Source organism: Belonocnema kinseyi, chromosome 9 (assembly GCF_010883055.1).
Source record: "Belonocnema kinseyi isolate 2016_QV_RU_SX_M_011 chromosome 9, B_treatae_v1, whole genome shotgun sequence".
NCBI classification, from domain to species: domain Eukaryota; kingdom Metazoa; phylum Arthropoda; class Insecta; order Hymenoptera; family Cynipidae; genus Belonocnema; species Belonocnema kinseyi.
Window position 1 is genome coordinate 42,632,683 of NC_046665.1, and position 24,480 is coordinate 42,657,162.

The 24,480-nt window shown below is 32.9% G+C and overlaps 1 protein-coding gene across 2 annotated transcripts in view; it reads right to left on the bottom strand.

Moving 5' to 3' along the window:
• Nucleotides 1-24,480, bottom strand: part of LOC117180305 (protein vestigial) — a 194,851-nt gene that overhangs the window by 47,454 nt on the left and 122,917 nt on the right. The window contains exons 2-4 of one of the 2 annotated variants that reach the window (XM_033372730.1): nt 19,929-20,139; nt 19,515-19,673; nt 3,170-3,293 (exon numbers count right to left, since the gene is read on the bottom strand). In XM_033372730.1, coding sequence (XP_033228621.1) covers nt 3,170-3,293; nt 19,515-19,673; nt 19,929-20,139 — 494 coding nt within the window. Of the gene's footprint in view, nt 1-3,169; nt 3,294-19,514; nt 19,677-19,928; nt 20,140-24,480 lie in introns of both variants that reach the window. The other variant, XM_033372729.1, reaches the window with a different exon arrangement.

The following is a 24,480-nucleotide window of genomic DNA, read 5'->3' on the forward strand; positions in this document are numbered from 1 at the left end:
GATATATTTTTGCGTCATTATACCTAAAGGTATATCGGCCTATTAGCTAGAAAAAATTATAGGCACTTCAGCCAGAAAACGCAGCTAGATAGGCTGTCAAGTTGAGCTATATTTTTCACCTAGAATATCTAGCTGAACCTGATTAGGTGTGACACCTATACTTGTTTAGAAATAGAAATATAAACATTACAGGTAAATTTTCTAGATACTGCATCTAAATTTTACCTCCAAGAAAATCTGTTCAATACAGCTAACTATTTAGGAAGACGAAATTCAGCGATACTTTTTAGTTGGAAAAGCAAGAATTCTAGGTAATATACCTAAAAAAAATTTTCAGTATATTTGCATACATAAATATGACATTATTTTTTAAGAATTCTCACTTGAAAATCAAATTTCTCCGATTAGAGAGAAACTTTGGCAAATTTTAGTCCTCTTGGATGGTTGTTTATTGGGAAAATAATTTTCACTGTAACAAATATTTATTGTTGGGAATGGGTCAATATTTGTACTTTTTGGGTGGATGCATTCCCTGTTTGGCTATTTTTAACTCTTTCAGTAAAAATAATAATATTAATAATATTTATTATTTCAAAACGATCAATAAAAAATAAGTAAAAAATCCTATCAAAATTGTAGCAGACAACTTTGGTTTCTTTAATAAAAGTTGAAGATAGCAAAAATAAGTAAGGTATCCATATAAAACTAAAATATTTCATTCCCCCCCCCCCCACACACACAAAGGAAAATATTTGCACAACAATAACACCAACTGCTTTTACATTACAAATGTAAGAATTCAGATATATTTTTAATAATATTGAAAAAATAATGTATACAAAAAGTAGTTCTACATGGTAAAAAACTATGATTGTTGATAATTTATTCAAATTAAATGACAATTCACAGCGTATAAGAAATTAGTTTATTGCTGCGTGGCTTTCGGGGAATATTTATACCTGTGATAAATAACTTTTAACATTCTTTTCATCAGTAAAAAATAGTTACCATTAAGAAAAATATCATTTAATCAAGTAAAAACATGATTTTTCTTCTTCTCTTTATACTAAAGTAACAAAAAATCCCTATTATTCATCATCTTGAACCTTATGGTGGATGAGCGAACATAAGATATTCTTTTATCTACAAATTTTTGTAGAAAATCCAAGTATGTAACAAACTGCAACTTTAAAAATCCTCTCTGAATTTGAAATAAATTTATTTTTGTTCCTCCCTGCATCACACTGTTAAATATGTTAGCAATTTTACCATACTCTTACCATAATTTTGTATAGTGAATTTACATTCCTGGAATAGTGGTCTTAGGTAAAATACAGCACGTGTAGTGAAATCTGCATTAATCATTTTTGGAATTTAATTTCCAAATTTTAGAGTTTACGGATCAATTTTCATAATTTCACAATTAGATATATAATTTTCCTTACTGGTAGTTTCAACCAAATACATGGTTACTATCTGGCCAAAAAATATAGAAGCCTAATTTTCGTACAAATTATAGAAAACATCTCAGCAGAAGAAAACCGAAGTATGAGACAAAGTATATGTTATTGCTAAAGATTTTGCCTATACTGCTGCAGAGGTTTGAAATTTTTATTCATAAGCAATTATTACCTGATGAATGAAAGTTTAAAAAGTTCCATTATCTTACGATAATTTCAAAATACTCAACTTGGAATGGGTGTTAGTTCCTGAAAATGAATTAAAAAGAATCTGCAAGAAATATATGAATTTCTTCGTTCCTTTCCGTGCACAATGTTAAAATTTAGAGTCTGAAATAATAATTTGTTATTAAGTTAATAATAACAAAAATATACGGATGTGTCATCTCCAAAACTAAACAACGTAAGCTGATGATTCTTTAAGAAAATTGCATAGTTTTGGCATGTGAAAATGGTTTATGCAGTGCCATTAAGCATAAAATTGCGCTGAAATGCTTAAAAATTAATTTTTTTCTTCAGAAAATATAATGGGTTTTCCGATTATCCGGGGAATGGTAATACTCACAAGAGACTGTGACATCAAGGCCTATACATAGGAGTCGAAGTAGCACAGGCAAGTTCACCTTCTGTGTGTGTGGTTGCTTTTATAATCGAAAAGCATCTTGCATTTTCCGAAGAAGAAAATAATTTTTTAAACATTTAAGTTCAAATTTTTGTTCATTAACACTACATGCACCATTTTCGGGAACAAAGAATGTGCAATTTTCTTCAAGAATTATCTCAGTACGCATATAGTGAAAACAAAGTGTGAATCTAATGCTAATTTCAGGGTACCATATACCTGCAACAAAAATTAGGCCTGGTACTGTGAATGGTACCACTACACAAGGTATCGCTTCCCTCGGACCTGGGATATGAAAGACTTTCATTTTCAACATGTACTTTGTCCCATATTTTTGGACAGATAATAGTATATTCCAAAATCATAAAATAAATTAAAGAAATACCAAACTAACTTCGAATTCATTTTTCGTATCTGGAATTTTCACCTTCAGCTTATGTATATATTTCTTCGCTTACATTTATAATAATATCACTGTAAATTTTTCTGAAAGTCTAGATCCTTTAACAATACAGGATTTTATTTTTAAATGTTTGTATACTTTTGACAATTTAAACTTCAAGATTTAAACTTTTTATAGTTATCAGAATTCTTTGAGTGTTGAATAAAATTAAATGTATTTGTAATTATCAATATTTAGAGAATATTTTAACTCAGAAAAAAATTTTAGACCATCGTTTTCTGTAAACTCTTGTAACCCCGCACAATAGTTTTACGCATTTTATAATTCTTTGAATACATTCGATTCTTCTGCAATATTCAATATTTAAATATTTAAATATTCTCTACAAATTCCGAACTTTTTTTAAATTTTCTAGATTATTCTCAATGGTGTAAATATTACTATACAATGATCTTTATTGATATTAATTATTACTTTTTTTTGTAATGTCCTAGAAGTTTCTTTATATTGGTAAAATATTTTGAAATATTTCAGAATGCTTCAGAATTTTCCAAAAAGTATCAAATTATCTTGAAATTTTTTAATATTCTGGAGTTTTCTAAGACATTCTTGACTTCTCTAGAATATTGTGGGTTGTTGTGAATAATGTTTTTAAATTGTTGATCAAACAATAATTGTACACACCTATGATGATACTGAGGATAGTGTGGATGCCATGGGTCCGTCGGATATTCGTAAACGTCTCCAGGGTGATGGCTTTTCCAAAAGGAGGGCGGGAAATTTCTCATGTTCATTGGAGAAATATTTTCTAAAACAAAATCAAAATCAGAAAATCAATCGATTTGTAACAAAGGTATTACCAAGATTATGAAGCGCATTAATATTTGTCAAATTCTTCTTTTCGTTATGCGTATTTTGCCGAAACTCATATGGCCTTTTTTATTTAACCGAATTACCATTTGTGCTAAGAATTTTTTATTTGAATTTCTGATTCGCTGATTTCTATTACATGATGATTTGGAAAAATGAAAATAATGAACAAGGGCAATTCGGTAAAATAAAAATTATGAGAATAAAACTCAGATTAAATGGTAATTTGAAAAACTCAAAATCAGGTAAAACAATTTATATTATCTAAATCAAATCGTGTATACAAAAACAAACAATACAAATTATAATAAAAAGTTGCAGTAAAAACTAGCTATATGGTGAAAGTATTTGACTAAACAACTTAATTTTTTTAATCTGCAAGAATTACAATGATTAATGTCCTTATTCCTTTTCTTTTAATTTTTCCTGCAAGAAAAAAGAAAGTTTTGGTTCCCATTGAGATTTCTCATCAGCAGTTTACGTCCCTGAGTATTTCGCAATCAGGATCCTAACGCTAGATTGATTTATGTGGAAGGGATCGATGCTCGCGAGAGGAGACTCCTGAAAAATGCGGATTTCGGTTTTAAACCCCGTTGAAAATAATCGGACAAGGCGATCCCACGGAAACGGTCAGCGAGACAGAAGGGTACCGCGTAGATGTTTTACAAGGGTCCACTCCGAGGCCAGGAGTTTGTCCTGCGAATCCCATCTCTTTTCTTTCCAGATTCCTCTCCTTTTTTATACCTTACTCTCCAATCTACCTTCACCGATTCGTAAACGTAACTCGAAAGTTCATTTTATATACTTTCCACTCAAGGAAACTAATACTTTACTCAATTTTTCAACATCCACATCGTCATTTTTCAAATTACTCAACATAAATCCGTTTAACGGACCGAAAAAAAGTTGCAAATAAAGATATTTAATTTAAATATAAGAATTTTTTACAAAAGTAACGTTTTACACGTGTTTAAACCTCTTGAAGAAAGTAGGCTAAAACACGGTCTCGAGATTAAATGCGAACGATAATAATTATTATTTTAAAAAATTACAACCATTTTATCAAGTACCAATCTTCATTAATTAACAAAAGAGATTTCAAGACTGACGACATAAATTTGGGCCTTGGGTCGCTCCGTGTTCTTAGAGTGCACGAAACTTTTGTCGGATCGTCGTATTGATTCCGTTACAGACTGTAACCACCCAACTCACGGTCGTAAGACGTGGTTGTGGCTGCAATTTTACAGCGATTTCGCTGGGAGTGGGTGCAATTTTTCAGATTAGCACCGGCTCCCGGCGAAATCCTGCGGTTGTGCTTATGACAAATTGTAAATTTTGTGTGTGTGTGTGTGTGTGTGTGTGTGTGTGTGTGTGTGTGTGTGTGTGTGTGTGTGTGTGTGTGTGTGTGTGTGTGTGTGAACCTTCGCAAGTAGAAATGACCCACATTGGTCAGGCGTGATAATTTATTTAAAAGTTTTGGATATGACTAGCTTACAAATATATTTCATACAATACCCCTTTAATATCGATAAGGGGCCATCAATAAACCACGTTATAAATTTTGGACAGTTGAATTTTAAACAAAGAAGTTCATTTTCAAACAATAAAAATGACTTTTCTACCATAAGTAGAACCAAATATTACAAATTTTCAAATCAAATAGTTGAATTCTCAATGAAAAAGATAAATTTTCAATAAAATACATGAATTTTTGCACATGAAGTTTCTTTAGTTTCTCGATAAAAAAATAATTTTTAACCATAAAAAATTAAATTTTAACCAAAGAGCTCAAGCCGAAAAGATGAAAATACGTATTTTCAACCAAAATGATGAATCTTAAAAAAAGCATTTTTAAAAAAGGAGTTTAACATTAAATGAAGTACTTGATTTTTTAACAAATAAATATTACTTCTCAATAAAAGAAAAATGGTAAAGCCTTTTAATTTAAAAGTCTTTAATTCAATCGCTTTTTATTTTAAATCCTTCAAACTGAAAAAATTACAATCACTAAGTCCTTTTTAAGTTTATATTTTACAAGTTTAAGCTAAGGTTCACATCATACACTTATGGACGTTTAAAATTTTCTTTTCAACCTATTATGGCTTTTATTGACATTTTTCAATGTTGGGAAGTCTAATATTAAAAAATTTAATAGGTAATATTTCAATCAACAAATATTTTTATTTTAAATAAAAAACAGTTGAATTAAAACAGTTTAATTTTCAATAATTAGACATATCAATTTTCACCAAAAAATGTAATAGTTACATTTTTAGTTCATAAAATTAATGCTCAGTGAAAAAAACGTTTTCAAAAAAAGTAGTTAAATTTCCCACCCAAGAGATTACTTTTCAACGAAAATTATAAATCTTAAAAAAGAAATTAAATTTAAAGAAAGTAGTTCAACATTTAACCCATAAGGATTTTTTAACAAAGAAGGTTAATTTTCTAAAAATGGAATAGTTAGATTTTCAACTAAACAGATGAACCTTCGATAAAAAAATGAATTTTTAAGAAAATAGTTCATCTTGAACCAAATAGTTGCATTTTTATAAGAAAAAATTATTGCTTAATATTCTAGATGTTTTTAACCAAACGAGATGAATTTCGAACCATACATATAATAGTCGACTTTTGAAACAAAAATAGTTCTATTTTTTCATTTCCATCTATTAATTCAGTTCGCATTTAAGCGAACAACGAGAAAAAAGGGTAATTTTCATTCTTTTTATGTAATTATTGAACATTACCGTCATAAATCGTACTAAATGTAATCTAAGTTCGTAACGATACTTCCACTGCCCCCCCCCCCTTTTTATATTATCTACCATAGGTTTTGGTGCCCCCTCCTCCTCCTAAAAATTGGTAACATAGTTTATGGACGGCCCCTAATTTGTAAAAAATATTTTTAATTTATTGAATAAAATGGGCATATTTGTAAGTAGAAACGGATAGTAAGAGTCAGACGGGAAGGGATTGTCGCGCAATGAAGATACAAAGTAACGACGGGACGAGGAAATTCATTTGGCTTTTGGGCTGCAGGCCCGATGGTACAAGGTGGCTGTCGAGGGCCCGATATTGTAATTTGGACGCGTATCGAGCGCCCTGTAACACCCACCCACGACACATCACCGTATAAAGAAGCCAGCCCGCATTGTTTCTCATGGGTGGAATGCGGCATGGGATAAAGGGGAAGTCCCCGGCTCTAAAATATGCTTCTTAGCCATGTCCACCGCAACTGGCCAGCAGGGATTGGCTGCGCGAGGCCAAGTCATTCTCTCCCAAGTCCCGAGGACACCAGAGCTAACTATCGCGTTAAATATTGCGATTTGCTTACCAACGATGCCAGATAGCGCATTTACCTTCCTCCATATCCCCCCTCCCTTTTATTTTCTCAGTCTCTCACTCATTCTCTCCTTCTCACCTTCCTTTTTTATCGATTCTCCCCTTCTGACCATTTCTTTACATATTCTCCCTTTTTTAGGCTGTTTTCTCTTGATCACTTATTTCTTCTCGTCTTCACTTATTTTGTATTTTTTGGTCAGTTATCTATTTTTTCACACCTTTGAAGTGAATAATTTGAAATAAGAAGTATTAAAAACTGAATTGCAAAATAAAAACATTCAAAGTAAAGCAATCTTTAATAAATGAACAGAATTGAAAGTCCTAAAGCGTTTATTATAAAAAATTAATACATTTAAAATGTTAAAAATTGAGATTCAATAATTATACAACTTGAAAAAGCAATCAATTTCAAATTGAATGCATGTAAAATTGAATAATTTAAGGCCTTCATAGTGGGACAGTATATATCGAAATACAATATTTAAGATTGTGTTATTATACAAAGAATATTTAAGTTAAAGAATTTACAATGAAAAGTGATGTAAAACTTAAAATTTTGGAATTAAAACTTTTAAACCGTATGTTTTCAAACTCGCGGCGTTCAAAATTGCAACAAAATTTAAATAAAATTAACAATTGAATAAATATCAGATAGAAACTTAATAATTCGATGAAATCAAATTATTAAGAATTTAAATTTGGAAGTATTGAAAATTGTGCAATAATTTAAGATTATATTCAAACTTATTTGGTTTAAATATAAGGTTTTAAAATTGTTTTAAGTTTCACTACAAGCAATGATGGGTTAAAAAATGTTAAAAACCCATAGTTTCATCGTATCAACCTTAGCCTAATATTGTAAATATAATCTTCAGAGCCTTATGATTTTAACTTTTACAGTCCGAAGGATCTGAAATAAATATCTGTTGTAAGTATTAAAGACTTTCAAATTAAAAGACTTAAACATTGATAAACTTTCCTTCGAAATTTTCGAAATAAAAAAAAATCAATCATTTTAAGAGAACGCATTTAAAGTTGAATTATTGTTTTTTAAGAGATCTTACACATTTCATAATAAAAACCTTTACTTCATAGTTAAATACAAAGAAAATAACAGAAATAATAATGATCTAATATAAAAAAACATAAGATTTTTTTTCAAAATAAAAAAGAAATCTCTAACAAAATTAATATAAAAACATTAAAATATTATGTATTTTCTGATTTTTATATCTTCTTATATAAACTAACATTATTTGTCAAAAGACCTTATACTTTTCATTACCTACCGTTTTGGCCTAAATTTCCCGGGGGTATATAAATAGTTTAATATCAATTTCCCCAGACGAGAAAGTTACGTCAATTAAAAAAAACACTAACATTTTCCCTAAAGTTATAAATTCGAAGGTATCCTAAAAAATGTTAACAAATTATTTTATCCTGCTCTAATTTATATTTGAACCGTTCATTTATTTAGTTCTATTCCGAATTATAAAAGTTTTTACCAGTTACATCGATGTATATACAAATTAAAATACGCAACGTATTCTTGGATTTTTTCTCAGGTTGCGATAAAAGTTTTAAACTCATTTTCTTCAAACTTTTTTGATATCAGTTTTGAGACCAGATTATGCATACATTTAAAAATATTATTAAATATATTTCAGGTCAATTTCACCTGATTAAACTTTAATTGTGATTGGCGATATTACAATATATTTTTTACGGTGGATCATGTTATGAAACACTAAACTGAATATTCGCGACGGTTTTTTACAATAGAAATCAATAGTTTTCATCATATTTTCCTTGGGCACGAAATAAATTTTTCTTTTCACTTTAAGTGAATCTGCTGTAAATCTTACTGTGCTGTAAGATTAAGTAGCAAATATTTTTCTCCTTGCACTTTCCAGAAACGCAACTGAAATTTAGGTAATTCTAGCTGAAATTTCAATTATCTACGTGTTTCTAAAAATCATTGTAAAAACACTTACCGATGTACACTGTGTCTCAAAATTATGTACAAATTTAATTTTAAAATGAGCCCGTATTGCTTGTAGATCCAAATCTCTTGTTTTTAAAATATCTCTAAATATATTATACCTGTAGTTAATTTTTGGAAACCTTGATCCGTTTTTGTGAAAACATTTTTTTAAAGAAAATTTATATTTTCACAGTTTTATCCCAGAATCTACTGTTGAGAAAAAATTTTAACTTGTAAATTATCTATTTGGAGGTTAGATCTCTCCGCGAATTGTTTTTTAAGAAATTGTTATTTTTAAGAGGAAATCATCTAGAATTTTAATTTTTAAATAAAAAATCATCCAAGCCAGTTTAAGAGGTAAAAAAGTTAAATTTTTTCAGAAACAATAACAATGATTTTAGACAATTTATTTTTATATTAAATAATGAAATTTGAAAAATAAATTGTTGAAATTAAAAAGTCACTAGGATTTCGAAAAAATAATCAAGATACTTGTAATCAAAGGACTTTTTTGGACCTTTTAAACAAAAGGTATCTCGGGGGACATCTTAGTGCATAGTGTTAGCGGCAACTAGACTAATTTTATATCCTATCAAACGTTCTCTGAATTTATATTTATTTGTAGTAAATTAACCACATGTTTATGCAAATTACTCCCATTTATTTCACAGTGAAATTGCTGTATAAATTGTAAACAATGTGCCTATTCTCTTTTCTCTGTTATTCGCCTCTTTCTTTTCCTTCTCTTCCTCTCCCTTTAATCAATTTTCTCCTGCTCATCCCTTCGCTCTTTCGTTACATATTCCCTTTCTCCTATTTATTCTCTCTTTCTCACTTGCATTTTTCTTCTTTCTTCTACATCTCTGTCATATTTCTCATCTTCTTCTCTCATCCTCATCCCTCTCTTCCTTCATCACCTCTTTTTCTAATTTGTTCCCTCTCCTTCGTTTTCTTAATCACATTTTTTCCTCCTTTATTTCTCTCTCTCTTTCTCTCTCTTCTCTTTTCCTCCAGAGCCTCTGAAAGTCCTAGGCCCAGCCGACTGTCCTTTATTTATTAACGCAATTAAAGAAACAGAGTGTCGGGCCCCGGAGTCGGCTTTCTTCTGTGTCGAAGGCAGCGATGCCGCGGGTAGGCTGCTCGTATATACGAGGATGGTGAAGGAAAGAGAGAAGAAACTGGGATCTGGGATGCTGAAGGAAGAAGGAAAGAGTCTTGTAGAAATGTAGAGTCGAGGTTCAACCTGATCTCCCGTAGATCGACGTTTACATCAAGACCTCTTCGCCGAAGGTCAGCCACGACAGATGTCGCCCGATAAGGAGGACCTGCCCTTCGGGATTAATGGACCATTTCAGCGCATCAGAAGTTACATGCAGAAAATAAAATTCGACCAGATGTATCCTGAATTCTGATGAACGCGGAAGTGGTGAAGGATTTTTATTTTTTGATTCGACGATTCAGTAGTCGATAGGGAGGATATATTATCCGCGGAAGCTTGCTCAGATAAGGAAATCAAAGAAGAGGATCAATAGAGAAAGAACTGGTTTAAAACCTACTCCCAATCATGGTTCGCATTTTAAAATTTCGTTCTAACATTGCAGATTGCTTATCTGTTTGAATTCTTTTTTTCTTCAAATAAAATTCTGGTATACTATGTATCATCAGGCATTTAAATGATAAATTAGCAAAGGAAAAATATGTCATGAACAATTTTACGTATTTAATATCCCTTAAAACTGTACTGTTATTCAAAATATTATTTTTTCAATCCTTGTTTAAAAATATTCAAATTTCAAAGTAGATCAGTTCTTAATTTGAAAAGGTGAAATTTTTTAAAGCGTTTAATATTCAAAATTAAACAAATTTTTTCAAGAATGTTGAGAATTAAAAAAACTACAATAATTTTAAATAATTGAAAACTCATAATTAAAATAATACATATTGAAATCTTTAACGACATTTGTAAAACTATTAGCGATTGAAACTGAAAAATATGGAATTCTGTGTTCTTGAATACTTACAGATAGTACAATTATTTCAATTCAAATTAGATATATTATAATTTATAAAAAAATTTTCATCAGAAATGTTATAAATTGAACAATTAAAAAAATTTGAATTGTTCAAAATTAAACAATTTTAATTTGAAAACGTTGACAATTGAATTATAATTATTATAATAAATACAAGTTTTGTTTCTATATAGGTGAATAAGAAACTAAAACCAACTTCGGAAACGGAAACAAGGTTTAAAATTTGTTTAATTTGATGAGAAATTCAATTTTATATTATTCAAAATCATACAACTCTAAAATAACAGTAATAGTTGAAAATGATAGCTTTAATCTACGGTTACAGTTTCTAGTATATGATGCAGTTGAAATAGAAAGAGAGAATAGTTAAACAATTTGGAATTAAAAGCCTTAAAAATTGAACCAATTCGAATAAAAAAATGCTTCAGATTTAAAAATGATGCCCTTTCAGAACTAAAGATTTCAAATTGATTACTCATAACCTGAAATTTCCATGGGAATCTTTTCAAAAAATGATTTCAGAAGATGAAATGAAATTTGAAGAAACGTCATTTAAAGTAAGCGTAGGATCATTCATTAAAATAAATTAAAATAAAAAGTGAGGCCCTTTTAAAACTAGAGATTTAACATTGTAGTATTTTATTCGAAATACAAATTCAATATTTAAAACTTATGGCCTTCTAAAAAATTCAGAAGAAAACATTAAGATAATGAGCTAAAAATTCTGATACCTCAAATTGGAATCATAGAAATGAAAATACCATAAAATTAGGTACTCATCATCCGAAATTTAACAAAAGAATGATCTCATAAGCAAATCATATGTCATGATTACAGTAAATCAATAAATAATCTATCTCTTTGATTATGTTTTACAAAAAGCAGCGTGGCTAAAGTTGGAAACTTGCTTGAAGAATATTCCAGCTTAGACTACGGACGTTTCATATGTCTTCCCTCCAGAAAGACATGGAAGAAGTTTTATAATTTTGAATGCGTCGCATGGAAAAACTTAATACTAACTAAAATCATAATTTTTCAAATCTTTACTATAATTCTCTCATCTCAGCTAGAAAACTTCATTTCAATGGTTCTCAAAATTGCATGATCAAATTAAACAAAATTAATCTTGTTAGATTTTTGGAGGAATCCTTGAATTTTGTTGAATTTCTATGAATTCACCTGAATGTCATTAATAATTCCTTGAATTTCACTTAAGATTACCTCCGTATTTAACGGTAAAGTTTACATGAACATTTCAAAGTACAATATTCTAACGTGTCAGAGACAACTCTATAGATTTTCTAATTTATCTTGCACATATGATCTTCATTAAGAAAACAGTTCAGTGAGGAAACAAATATTCGGTAAAAAAGTACATAAATCACCTGTGGTCAACAACAAAAATCCTTAGATCGGCCAATATCGTACCCAAAGTTCAGCCAGGCGGAATTAAGCACTTGTTCGGCCGAGTGGCCGATTATGACATTTTAATAAAATTTCGAGTCCAGTCTTTTTACCTGTGCTTAAAATTGTCCACAAGGTACTTCAAAACTTTTATTATGACGCAATGCGTCGGTTAAGCCTTCAAAACAGTGTCTACCATGACTTTAACGGTGAGCTTGAGAGCAAAACAATGAATTCAAAGTTCATCTGTTCAGGAAATTCAAATACAAATTACCAACAAAAATATATAATAATTATCAAGGTTAGATAACTGCCTTCAGGAACAGTACATATACTTTTTAAAAAAATATTTTCAGCCAAAAATTTGTTATTTAGAGGCATCTAAACTATACTTACGAACATAGTATCAGAAGTGTCAATTTGGGGGGGGGGGGGCAGTTACACTCATTCACAGAACCGAATCTTCGACAACTGATTTTACATTTTCATTTTGCTGCATACCTGTTCCTTAGCATGCCAGTACTATGCCGCCTACCCTAGGTCAATGGTCGCATTGTGTTGACCAGTGAAATCGATCAGAAAAATACAAAGACTCATATTTCCTGAGTAATGGAGCCCATAACAAACTTTCCATGGCAGAAATCCGAGAATCACTTTTATTAAGATGTCTCGCCACGAGCTATGCTCCGATTCGTCAAAACGTAAACCAGAGCAGATTGATGTGACGCTGCAACTGGATGGCTTGTTATTCCGATTTAGAGCGTTGTCGGAGTCAGCGTTGTCGCCCAAGCGTCTCTTTGAAGACGCCGTGGCGTCCGCATGACAAGTAATTGCAGCAATGTTGCTCTCTTGCCTTACCAAGTCGAAACGAGACAAAAAGAGAAGGAGTCATATGAGTAGGAGATCCCAAGGGAGAGAAGAATAAAAAAAGAAAGAAATTAGGAGGACTGAATGAGGGAAAAATGAGAATGAGAAGGAAAAACGAGACCTGGCTGGGCGCTAATTTGACGCTACCGACCAGAACGATACGCTCAATTTCCTAGCTTCAACGTTATTACTGTTTTGATATAGCTCAACTGACGTGAGAGTGTATTCGCGAAGAGATATTTATGTCCGAACGAGAAACGCCCCTGGATATCATTTTATCGTCCTGGGGTATCACTTTGCTGACACAATCTTCTTAAGCGATTCAGAATTCTTTCAGCATTCGCAATCTCGTATCAGAAATTATGAGTAATGGTGCGGGTATTGATGTTTATAAATATTTTATAAGGAGAATGATGAAGTGAATAAGTTAATACTATATAGTTTCTATATGTATATGATCTAGTTCTAGTAAATATGAAAATTTAAAATAATATAAATTTGGATATTCAAGTTTTTAAAATTAAGAATTTCTTAGGGTCAGTTTAATGATTCAAATTAACATCTGAAGACATCAATTTTCACGAATTGTATCTTTATGTAAATTAGTATATTTGTTGTATTCTGTACAAATAAAATTGTGTTGTTAAACGAAAAGAATGTATTTTAATAATGACAAAATAAAAAAAATCATTGAAGAAATACAAGAGAAACAAAAAATAATGGAGGAAAAATATACACGACGGAAGAGATGGAAGACGTCGCAGACGATTGGAAAAAAGCGATTATCGTACCAATATACAAAAGAAGGGGTGATAAAAGCGACTGCAATAATTACAGAGGGATCAGCTTATTAAGTGCCGTAAGTTAAATATACTCAAAAATCCTTATTTGTAGGGCGATGAAAATAACAGAAGAAAAGATTGTGGGTGTTCAAAGTGGTTTTATGCCAGGAAGGTCATGTGCGGATCAAATATTTAGCTGAAGGCAAATCACAGAACAAAAATTTGAGAGTAGGAAAAAAAGTTTTCTGTGCATTTGTTGGCTTAGAAAAAGCTTTTGACAAGGTAGATAGAAGTAAACTTTGCGAAGTCCTGAAAGAGTACGCAGTCAATCGATGGCTCCTACAAGCTATAAAAACAATGTGTACGAGTAGCAAAGCGAGTATATGGTTAAATCGGAAATTTAGTGATTTTTTCGATATTATTTAAGAAGTTAGACAAGGAAGCGTTATGTCTTCATGGTTATTTATATTATTTGTAGACAAGTATTTAAGAATAACTCTTTTCGACGAAGAGGGTGTGGATCTCGAAACAATAAGGGTACGTGTGTTAGCGTTCGCAAATGATAAGGTTGTTATGGCAGAGTCAATCGAAGACTTGCAAAGAATGTTGAATAAACTGAATGCAAGCATGAAGAGCATGGGCCTAAAAATCAACGCAAATAAAACAAAAACTATGGTGTTAGAAGGAAAGAGTGAGAAAACACTATGCAATATTATATTGAATGATGAGTGAATTTAACAAGCTGATAAGTTTGTATACCTTGGTAGCTTATTTACCAGGGCAGAAGAAATAGATGAAAAATTAGATAGACGCATAGACGAAGGTAAGAAGGTTCTTGGTAAAACAAGGTCCCTTATCAGAAGTAAGAATATATCAAATAAAGCTAAAATGGCAATACATAATTCTATATTTGTACCGACTGCAATACACGGTAGCGAGACATGGACCTAACAAGAAAAAGATGAGAGTAAAATTAACGCAATTGCCCGTGCCGAAATTTTGGTGGGGCTCTGATCGGGCCCTGATCGGAAAAATGTGGGTCCAATAGGATAATCTGTCTAGCGCCAGACCGTAAATGAAACTTCTTACCCGACAGGGTACAGATCTGGGCATCCAAATTGAGGGCCCAACCTGACCCAGACATGACCCCTTTAATTTTTTATTTCTATAATTCGTAAAATTTAAAAAGTTTGTATAATAATATTTTTTTCAACTTCGTATTTTACAAAACTTCAATTTTTCAACATTCTACATTATATATCATTATACATTATATCTCATTTTCAATATTCTGCATAACATTATCTGTTTGTATTGATTGAATTTATTAAAAAGAGTTGCCATTTTGAAGAAAACTGTTATGCTTTGACAAACAATTTTCAAATTTAGAGCTATTACGCACACAAAGATGAATTTTAATTGTAAATATTATCGAATCTTCTTAATATTTTTTTGGAATGATTTTTGTTTGGCTAATGCATATGGGGCACGTGGTGTGAGATTTAAAAAGTGAGGTTATGTTTGAGAAAATAAAAAAAGAATTTAATCTATAATGTTACTAATCCGGAAATTCATACATTTGGTATAAGGCAATCTCTATTTTCATAATATCAGCAACAAAATATAAAATTCTAGAAAGCTGGATAACACTTTTTTATTAACATAAATAGTAAATGCGCTCAAAATGGCGACGGCTTCGCGAATACACTGCTGGAAATCTTCAGAAGATAAAAATGAATTGTGATGTTGATTCTAGCGAATTGAAGCTTACCTTTTTCTTCACTGCGGATATAAGAAATCTCACCAACAATTCTGTGATTCCGAACTCGCAATCTACTTTTTGCTTTTGGCATTTTGAGTTCTATGAAAGAAAAACAATATCACGAAGATAACAGAAAACTTGACATAATCTTGTCTAACCTAACCCGACCTAACGTGGTTCTGACGTGAGCCACACCATCTGCCCCCTTGCGACCACATGTAGAAAATCCGACCAGACCCAGATCGGAACTCGAGAATAAGTTGGGCAATTTCTGCACGGGCGACATGAGATTCTTGCGCCTCATATGCGGGAAAACTCTGATGGACAACTTGAGTAACGAGACAATTCTCAAAGAATGTGGTGCAGAAGAGACGTTAGTAGACACATGGGAAATTTAGAAGAGACATAAAAAGTTACAGAAACACGAGAGCCTGCATGAAAAAATGCATGGAAGTAAAAGAAGCTAGAGAAGTATGCCAGAAAAGAAAAGTATGGCGATAAATAGTTAATAAAAAAGTGGCAGTAGAGTGAATGATGCATGAAACAAAAGACCTTGGGCACTATGGGCCCAAGTGGGGAACCTCACATAACGATTTTGTGAGGATCTTCACTTGCGGTAATTGGTAGAGAGATTGATCAGCAATCTCAGCCGGAGCAGTATTGCGGAACGAACTTGTTACTTAAATAAATAACACGATAATTCTGGATCAATCTAAAAATTCTATATCCCTTCCTCACATTACTCCCTTCCTCACCGAGAGAGTCACGCCTACCCCGAAAAGGAAATGGATTAATAGTGTAATAAACAAAAAAATTGAAGTATTAGGCGTAAATTAAATAAATCAAAAAAGTGAGCAGGAACAGAAAAACAAAATAAAAAAGTAATAAGTAATCCAAATGAAGTTTTTTTAAAATGCTGAAACCTGTCCAAGAAAGATTTTGATGAAATTAATTGCTACTGTGGAAAGAAAATTTAAACTAATTTATTTATTTTTTATTTAAAAAATTATGTTTCAGGCTGCAAAGGCAGGTTACCTTTACTTTTTTTATGGAACTGTTTGCACACAAATTCTGGACAAATTAGCAAACCAAATTTTGCTGTTCTTCGGTAATCATTTCTAGGTGACTAGATTTTAAACTATTATGCATTTTAAGACGGTGTAAGGAAAAGTGGCCACCTCGATCCTTTCTTTCAAAAAACTCCTAGTCAAACTGTAACGCAAACAAATACATTGCAGCTTAGGGAGCTGGGTATAATGAAGATCAAGTGAGGAAAAATGGTAGAAGATAAAAGAATAACTTTTAAATAATGTATGAAAAGGATAAATGACATGAAAACTTAAAATTATACATAATACATAAGACTAAAAAATAAGAAACAATGATATAAAACAATAATAAAGTGGGGAAATTATCATTCAGATGGAGTGTGTGAAGAAATGTAGGCATTACAAGGATTGTGAGGTAGATATGGATTCTAAAGGGTGAGAAAGAGGTAGAGGTTAATACGATGACATAGTGCAAGTGAAAGTGTTAAACTGAAAATGGTTTTGGAAGAGAAAATTAACTTTAAAAAACAGCGAGTGCAGGTTTTCATGTTAGCTGAGAAGCCTAAGAAAGAAGCGAGAAGGAGAGAAACGAAAGGAAAAGAGGAAAATCTTGACAGATACGGGTGACGCTAGTGAAGGAAAAAAAACATTATGAACAGAAAGAGGATAAAGAATAAAGAAAATTTAGTGCAAGCACAGCCAGTACGAAAATCAGAAAGGAGAATGAGGGAAGGAGCACGTACCGGGCGTTCGCAGGAGGAAGGAAAACAGACTGTTGGTAGCAGCTTAGTTTGAGTACGGGTGCTGGTGATGAACGGAGAAGACGAAGGCATTCAGCGCGTCTCTATCTGAGATGGATTATAGAAAAGGAGGAAAGAGGACAATGATAAGATGGATATAGGTGGAAGCCGTGTTCATTTGGGGAGCGTAAGGAATAAGAAGGAAAACAGGAGTTGACTTAAATAGAGGGCTCAGAAGAGACGGAGAAGAAACAGGAGAAACAGAATAAAATAGAACAGAAATAAAAATTATCAAGTGTAAAATGGCAATTGGTTACAAATAGAACATATGCCAGAAACAAAAAATGAAGAAAGATAAAGAGAATAAGCAATGGAAATTGTAAAATAGACAAAAGGAAATCAAAAATAGGAGATGGGGAAAAGCGAAGCAAAGATTTGTGAAGAATATTTAACAAATAAATAAAATAATAAACTTGGCAAATTGAAAACAAGAGGTCATTAAGAAAAATTTCAAAGAAGAATAATAAGCAAGCAAAGAAAAAGTTTAAAACTTTTCGCAATTGCATATAGTTTATTATCTTATGATGGAGATTTGAGGCTATACATCTCGACTATACTGGTAGCACGCTACCGTCTGAGCCACACTGCTTTCAGAAAAATATGTAATCTAATAATTTTTTAATAGTGCATAAGTCGTCGAGAATATATTCCTTTAAATACTTTGTGTAATCTCCAAGATTAACTCAACTACTTCTAGCATTTAAATTGAATTAAAATTTTGTTAAATTTATTATCAAATGTTAATCTCTACGTCATCAGTGCGAGTTTTCTTGTTTTCTCCCTATCTTAACCTTCTTTTAAAACTTATCTCTCCTTCCTTATTTACTGTTTACAAATATTGACTCGTTAAAAACATTCGTCAAGAAACAAAAACACTCCCATCAATATGATCATTAACTATCAGAATACCTTCCTTCAGCCTTAACTCGTATTTTATATTCAAACAAGATCGACTGACCTTTCGATAATCCCATCTCCAACTTTCTCACAGAGGTCGGAACCACATCGAGTGCCTTCACGATGGCACCTGTCCTAATCAACGAGACCTTGTGAACCCTCTTTCAGGAATGCAATACTATTCCAACAGTAGTCATCTACTTCTGTCCATGTATCTTCCGTACTCGACATTTCACGTCTAAAATCGTCTACCAAGAGTACCAAGTTCCTTTCGTTCTCTCTCTCGTGCCTCTCAGCTTTACTTACTTCAATCTGCTTCTCGTAGGGAGAGAAGCTCTTAATTTACCTCTCCTACCCATCCTTGGTGGCAGTTTGTAGCAACGTAAACCGCGGAGAAGGATGCGGCCGAGACGAGGTGGCGAGAGTAGAAAGATAAAGCGAGAGAGATAGATGAAGAGAGAGGAGAGGAGGAAGAGAAGGTGCAAGGCACATAACAATTAGGTCGTGTTGTCTTGAATTCTAAGCAGGCTAGTGAACTGATCCTGAGTAGCGGCGGGATAAATGCGGCCTTAAACGACACCGATATAGCCGCGAGACTGATCACTTGCCAAACCCCCTGTAACACCCTACCTCCTCCTTTCCCTTCACGTCCACCCCATACGTTTCTACTCGCTCGAGCAGTTTGGGTTTTAACTCTTGAAACACGACGGTGAAACAATTGTTTCGGTGCTTGTTAGCGTTGTCGAGGCTAATGGCGCACTTTATTACTACGAGTCGGTCCAACGACAGACGCTAAAAACTTGTCCAGCTTTGATTTCTGCAACAAAGTCCACATTCGTCTTGCATGAGGGAAAACCTCTACTTTGCTAGATTGTTGTTACCATAGAGATACAAATATTTCACTGAGAGAGTGACAAAGTGATGTTTTATATTAGCTTTTTAAAAAATAGGCAACATATCCTTAGGGATATCCTTAGTTGTTCTTATAGATTTAAGATGCTCTATCAAGTTTAATTCCTCAATTTGGTCTTTTATTTCCCATTTGGCAATCTTACGTTCCTCTATCAACACAACCTTTCCCGGCTTCGATTGTTAAATCAGCTTGAATAGTAAAATATATTTTACAATTGTTATTTAGGTTCTTACTACTATGTCCCCTTATAGTCTTAAACCCCAGAAAAATGCCACCCAAAGACACCAAAACCTGAGCAATGCGAAAATAAAATAGACTCTCACCTTTTAGTTTATTATCCTGCTGGAGGGCTCTATGGAAGTGTTCATCCACTTCGGTTGCTGCATCTCCTCGGTAATGAGTGAAAACCACACAGTTTGCACTAACATACTGTGCTCTACTCTCACCATCATCCGAATCTTCTGCCGCTGTTCCACCACCTACTGCTGGAATAATTATCTGATTTTAGATCTTGATAATTCAACTCAAAACTATTTGGCTTTGTTCTAAACTAGTCATTGGCTTACTTTACTCGATTAATTTCAAACTATTTTAGAGTTCAAATTTAAGATGCTAATATTAGCTAATGATTATTTAACAGAAACTAAAGAAAATAATCTAAAAAGTCATAGACTCTAATTCTTTTGGGAGTATTAGTTATAGGATTCACTGAAGTGTAACCAAGAAGATAAACTGACCGTCTGTCGATCTATCATCGTCGAGTGTCCTTGAAGACTGCGAAGTGGTGGTTGCGAGGGGTTGTCTTGGTTGGGGTGTGGGTCTGGGGGATGCAGGACTTGGTGCTGATCCTATCGAACCGGTACTACTTGGTTGACCTTGAGGAAGACTGCCCCCTACACCGCAGAGTTCCAGTCCAGCGGCCTCCAAGGATCTTTGGTGAACATTCAACTGTAAAGAAGAGAAAAAGGCTGTTTAACAAAATCAATAATGCAGGAGAACTGGAAATTCATATCAAGAGAAGTCTAATAATAAGACAAGAAACTACAGATACGAAAGGCACAAGAAACATTGTACACTGACCCAATTTCAAGGAACAATTACTTGTTGTAGACCACAAACGTCAGCAATCTGTAGCTCTATGTTTTCCAGTTTTTAATTGATCAATAATTATATTTAGAAAATCACGAAAACCAGTTGAATGTTGTTATGGAAATATCCGCAAGGATACAATCTAATAGTTCTGCAGCAAAACAAAAATAAGAGAATATCCGATGAAACTATTTATCATGAATCATCCTGAGGGAAATCGTCACTTATTATGGATTAAAGAATGCTCTAAAAGAAACTTATCATTGCAGTGGACTAATTAATCTAAACTATTGAACTGCTGATGAAAATGGAAATCTAGAAATCAACTTGGTGTAGATTACAGATCGGAAAAGAATAAACATTCTTGTCTTAACTCACAACATAATAAAGGAAAAAATCTAGAAACAATGACTATACTTCCACCTAACTACAATTAAATAACACAGAATCTATCTTTAAAGAATATTTCTTTTTCAATTAAAATTCTATAATACGAAAGAACCTATTAACCAAACCCAAAGGTAAGACACGAGCCTCTGATCTCAGCAGGGACGTTAAAATTTATAGGGCACCTTATCGGAAATCTCATAAAACGGACGACATAAACCAAAACCTTAATGGGGAAGCAACATAACCATAATGCCATTCTCGAGATTGAAACCATACCTGCCCTCTTACAGCCCTCCTGAATAATAAGTTGTAAAATTTTTATGTTGGGGAAAACACCCGGGGAAAATCCAGTCAGGAAACTCTGCTACATTTTTTTAAATAGATATTTTGTTTTGATTAGATATATTTTTAATTAATTATTTACCTCTTTACAGGATGGAACTGAACACGCTATACACCCCAGACTCAGATACAAATTCTCGAGTTTTGAAAGTTTTTAAGGGTTTTAAACATTTTCAAATATAAATATTTAAAATTAAATATTTTATGAGTTGAAATATTCGAAAAAGTGTCTCTTTCCAAACCTCATTTGGTAAAATCATAAATTGGTTGCGTTTAAAAACGAAAATGTAACAATTGCACTGTTTTTAATCAGTCATAATTCGACAGACTAAAAAATTGCATTTTCAGATTCGAAATGTACAAGTTTAAGCGATTGAAAATATCTAATTTACAAAGGATGAATGCTGTTAAGGATAGCACATAGTTAATTAATTTTCTCGAAACTGGACAGCTTTTTCAAATTTAATTTTCATTTTTAATTGTAAACTGTATAATTTCTAAAATAGGCAGTTTTTAATGCTTCATTTAAACAATACATATCTTGTACCGTTTGTAATTTATAATTTTCCAATTCTCAAAATTTGGTTTGAGTCTATTAAATTTCGAATGTAGTGAATTTATAATCGTTCAGGTATTTCCTATTGTAAAACTTGTTCTTATTACAAAGGTTTCATTCAAAAAAGTTCCTTCTAATTTTAAATGAAATTTAAATTTCAATCTCACATTATTTTTTACGATAAAGTTTTTCTCCTAAAATTAAGAATTTAACAAATTCCCTTTCGGAAAATTAATTACGGGGAAACTCTTCTATAGTGCCGATTTTGGGACTGACAGTGGGTGGGAACTAGCTCATTATAGCCTGATCCGCTTTTGTTTGTTCACGCCTGAGTGACAAACGGAGACCCTGCGCACCCGACGCAGCTCCTGATACACCTACCTGCGGCGCGAAGTCAATTCTCGGAAGGGATATAGAAGGGAGGGCTATTAAAGACTTTCACTGTAATTCTCAATTCCTGGTTTTTTCTCTGACTAAAAAATTACCGGAAATTTCCTGGTGCAGTGGCTACCCTGAAAGCTTAAGAAATAAGAATAATCGTAAAGTGTATGCTGCTTGGGATTTTGGCGCGGAAAATTGTCTTTCATATGAACTATATCAAGATTAAACTTATCAACTGAAAACGAGACATTTTCCTTGCGAGTGCTAAGCACGACAGAAATTTCTTACGACATATCGGTAAATTTTCTAGCTATTCTCGCCCCTCACAACTGCCGTGGCGACAGTCGCCGATGATGCAAAGCGGCTAAATGATCCAGCTATTCAAGGAATGCCCAGAACTAAGCGAGTCGTTGCCGCCGCGGATCTTGAAACGTCTCACGCAGATTCATTTGTAATCTCCTCGCACCTCGAGAAGCGATTAAACGACACGGTATTTGCAGTGGCGCCAACAGCTACTCTGGTGGGATTTATAAATCTCACGAAAATCCGGCAATGTTGACAGCCAGCCGATTTTGGAATATAGACTTTCATCAACATTCCTCAATTTTAATTTATGTTAAAGTTAAAGGGCAGTATATAGTCTATCTGCGAAATCTGAGATATATCATACAAATATTTCTTTAAACTTTCTTTTCAAATGTACTAATTCCCTTGTCAGCGACAACTTAAAAAAAATGTTATACCGCTTGAGGAGGTACTTACATATTTACCCTTAGTGTGCACATGGGGTAAGAAACACCCCAGTCAATTTTTAAGTGCGATTTTCGAATACTTATAATACGAATTGAGACCAGTGCCGCCATCTAGGTATAGTTACGCTGTACATAGTTTCGCCCGTTCGACTTTAAAGTGCTCTTGGAAACAGTGCAAAGAAGACGTTCCGAGATTATGGGGTATTTCCACCCAAAGTGCATAGTAGGTACATTCCTGTGATTAATTTTTTATTTTATTAATTTTTTTTGTTGCCTATTAGTGAGTGAATAGTAATAATAGCGAAGTGCGAGCATGATTATTTTCATCCTTCTATTTTTAAATGTGCCCTTCGCATCGCACACCTTTGTGTGTCGATTGCGCATACATTGAATAAGTTATGTATATGCAGGGTTAATACTTATGATAATTTTTATTTAATTTTACATGTACCTTAATAATTATATATAAAAACCTGCGACTTAAATATAGTTTTTAAAATGTCAAAATAAATTAATATTTTTCCTTTAAAGTCCAAAGCACTAATAGTGCCTCTGTAATTCACCTTCAAAGTGACTGGGTTGGGAAAAACCCCATGTACACAATGAGTCACAGGAGCGAGGTGTGCACAACAAGGGTTAAATATGAACCAAACCTTATTTTAGAAACTTTGAAACTGAATTAAATGAAAGAAATAGGATTTTTTCTATCGAAACTGAAAAGTTTTGCTCTAGAATTAATTTTGACTTATGTATTTCCATTGTTAACAAAACAGCCATTATCGAGAGGCCCCTCTCCCAAAATAGCCCCGCTCTGAAAATAGTCTGCGATGCAAAGAAGCTGCACTCGTCGAAAAGATTTAAAGACACAAGAGCGAATCTTCCTTCGCGCGAACCCTTCGTATCGGTAGAGTGTCCTCCTTGAGAAATTATGGTGGCTCTCCATCAAGATCTCTTTTCGTTCGGAATCTCACCCTATGAACTTCCAGCGAGCTAAAAACTTCGGACACATTTCGAACATAATTAAATCTCTATGCAATATGTCTCATTGCATTCTAACTTATCAACATAAGAATAAACTTTTATATAAATTCAGTCGAACGCAATTTCTTATTATTTTTAAGGGACGGATATCATACCACCCAAATTATTATTTTGAATATGATGGATTGTGATATATGGTATAGGATATGTATGTTGGTTTATGGATGGAGCTAGTGTCAAGAGTCCTGGAAAAATCCTATCAGAATTGCATGACCCGGCGTGGCATTTGCATCACTGGGATTTAATGAATAGCAGGCATTACATCCTATTTGGTCTCATTGCGACCGACCGGCACGATGCTCAGCATAGCATAGCTCTCGCGCTATTTGCAGTACACCCAGAGGTTAGGGGACACAATGGACGCCGACGCCAAGCGTCGCTATGTGCTCAATGAAATTTACTCCCCGCCATTGGCGTAATCTTTAACCACGGCTAAACTTGTTCTTGATGATATTCATTACTTATCTCAAAAATTGAAATAAGAATTCTTCACACAATCGGGATTATACGGGAATGGGGGTGAAAATATATTTCTACTCATCAGTAACGCAATAAAACATTCTAAGAAGGAAATTTTTTAGACTGGATAAGAAACATTTTTCTTTTATAAATAAATTTTAAATTTAGAGCCTTCGCGTGGAATTTGTCGCCAAGAGCATCGATTGACTCAATCTTAGGCTGCAATTCTTTATGGGAAAATTCTATTTTTCTTAACTATGAGAGTTTTATACTTTTAAA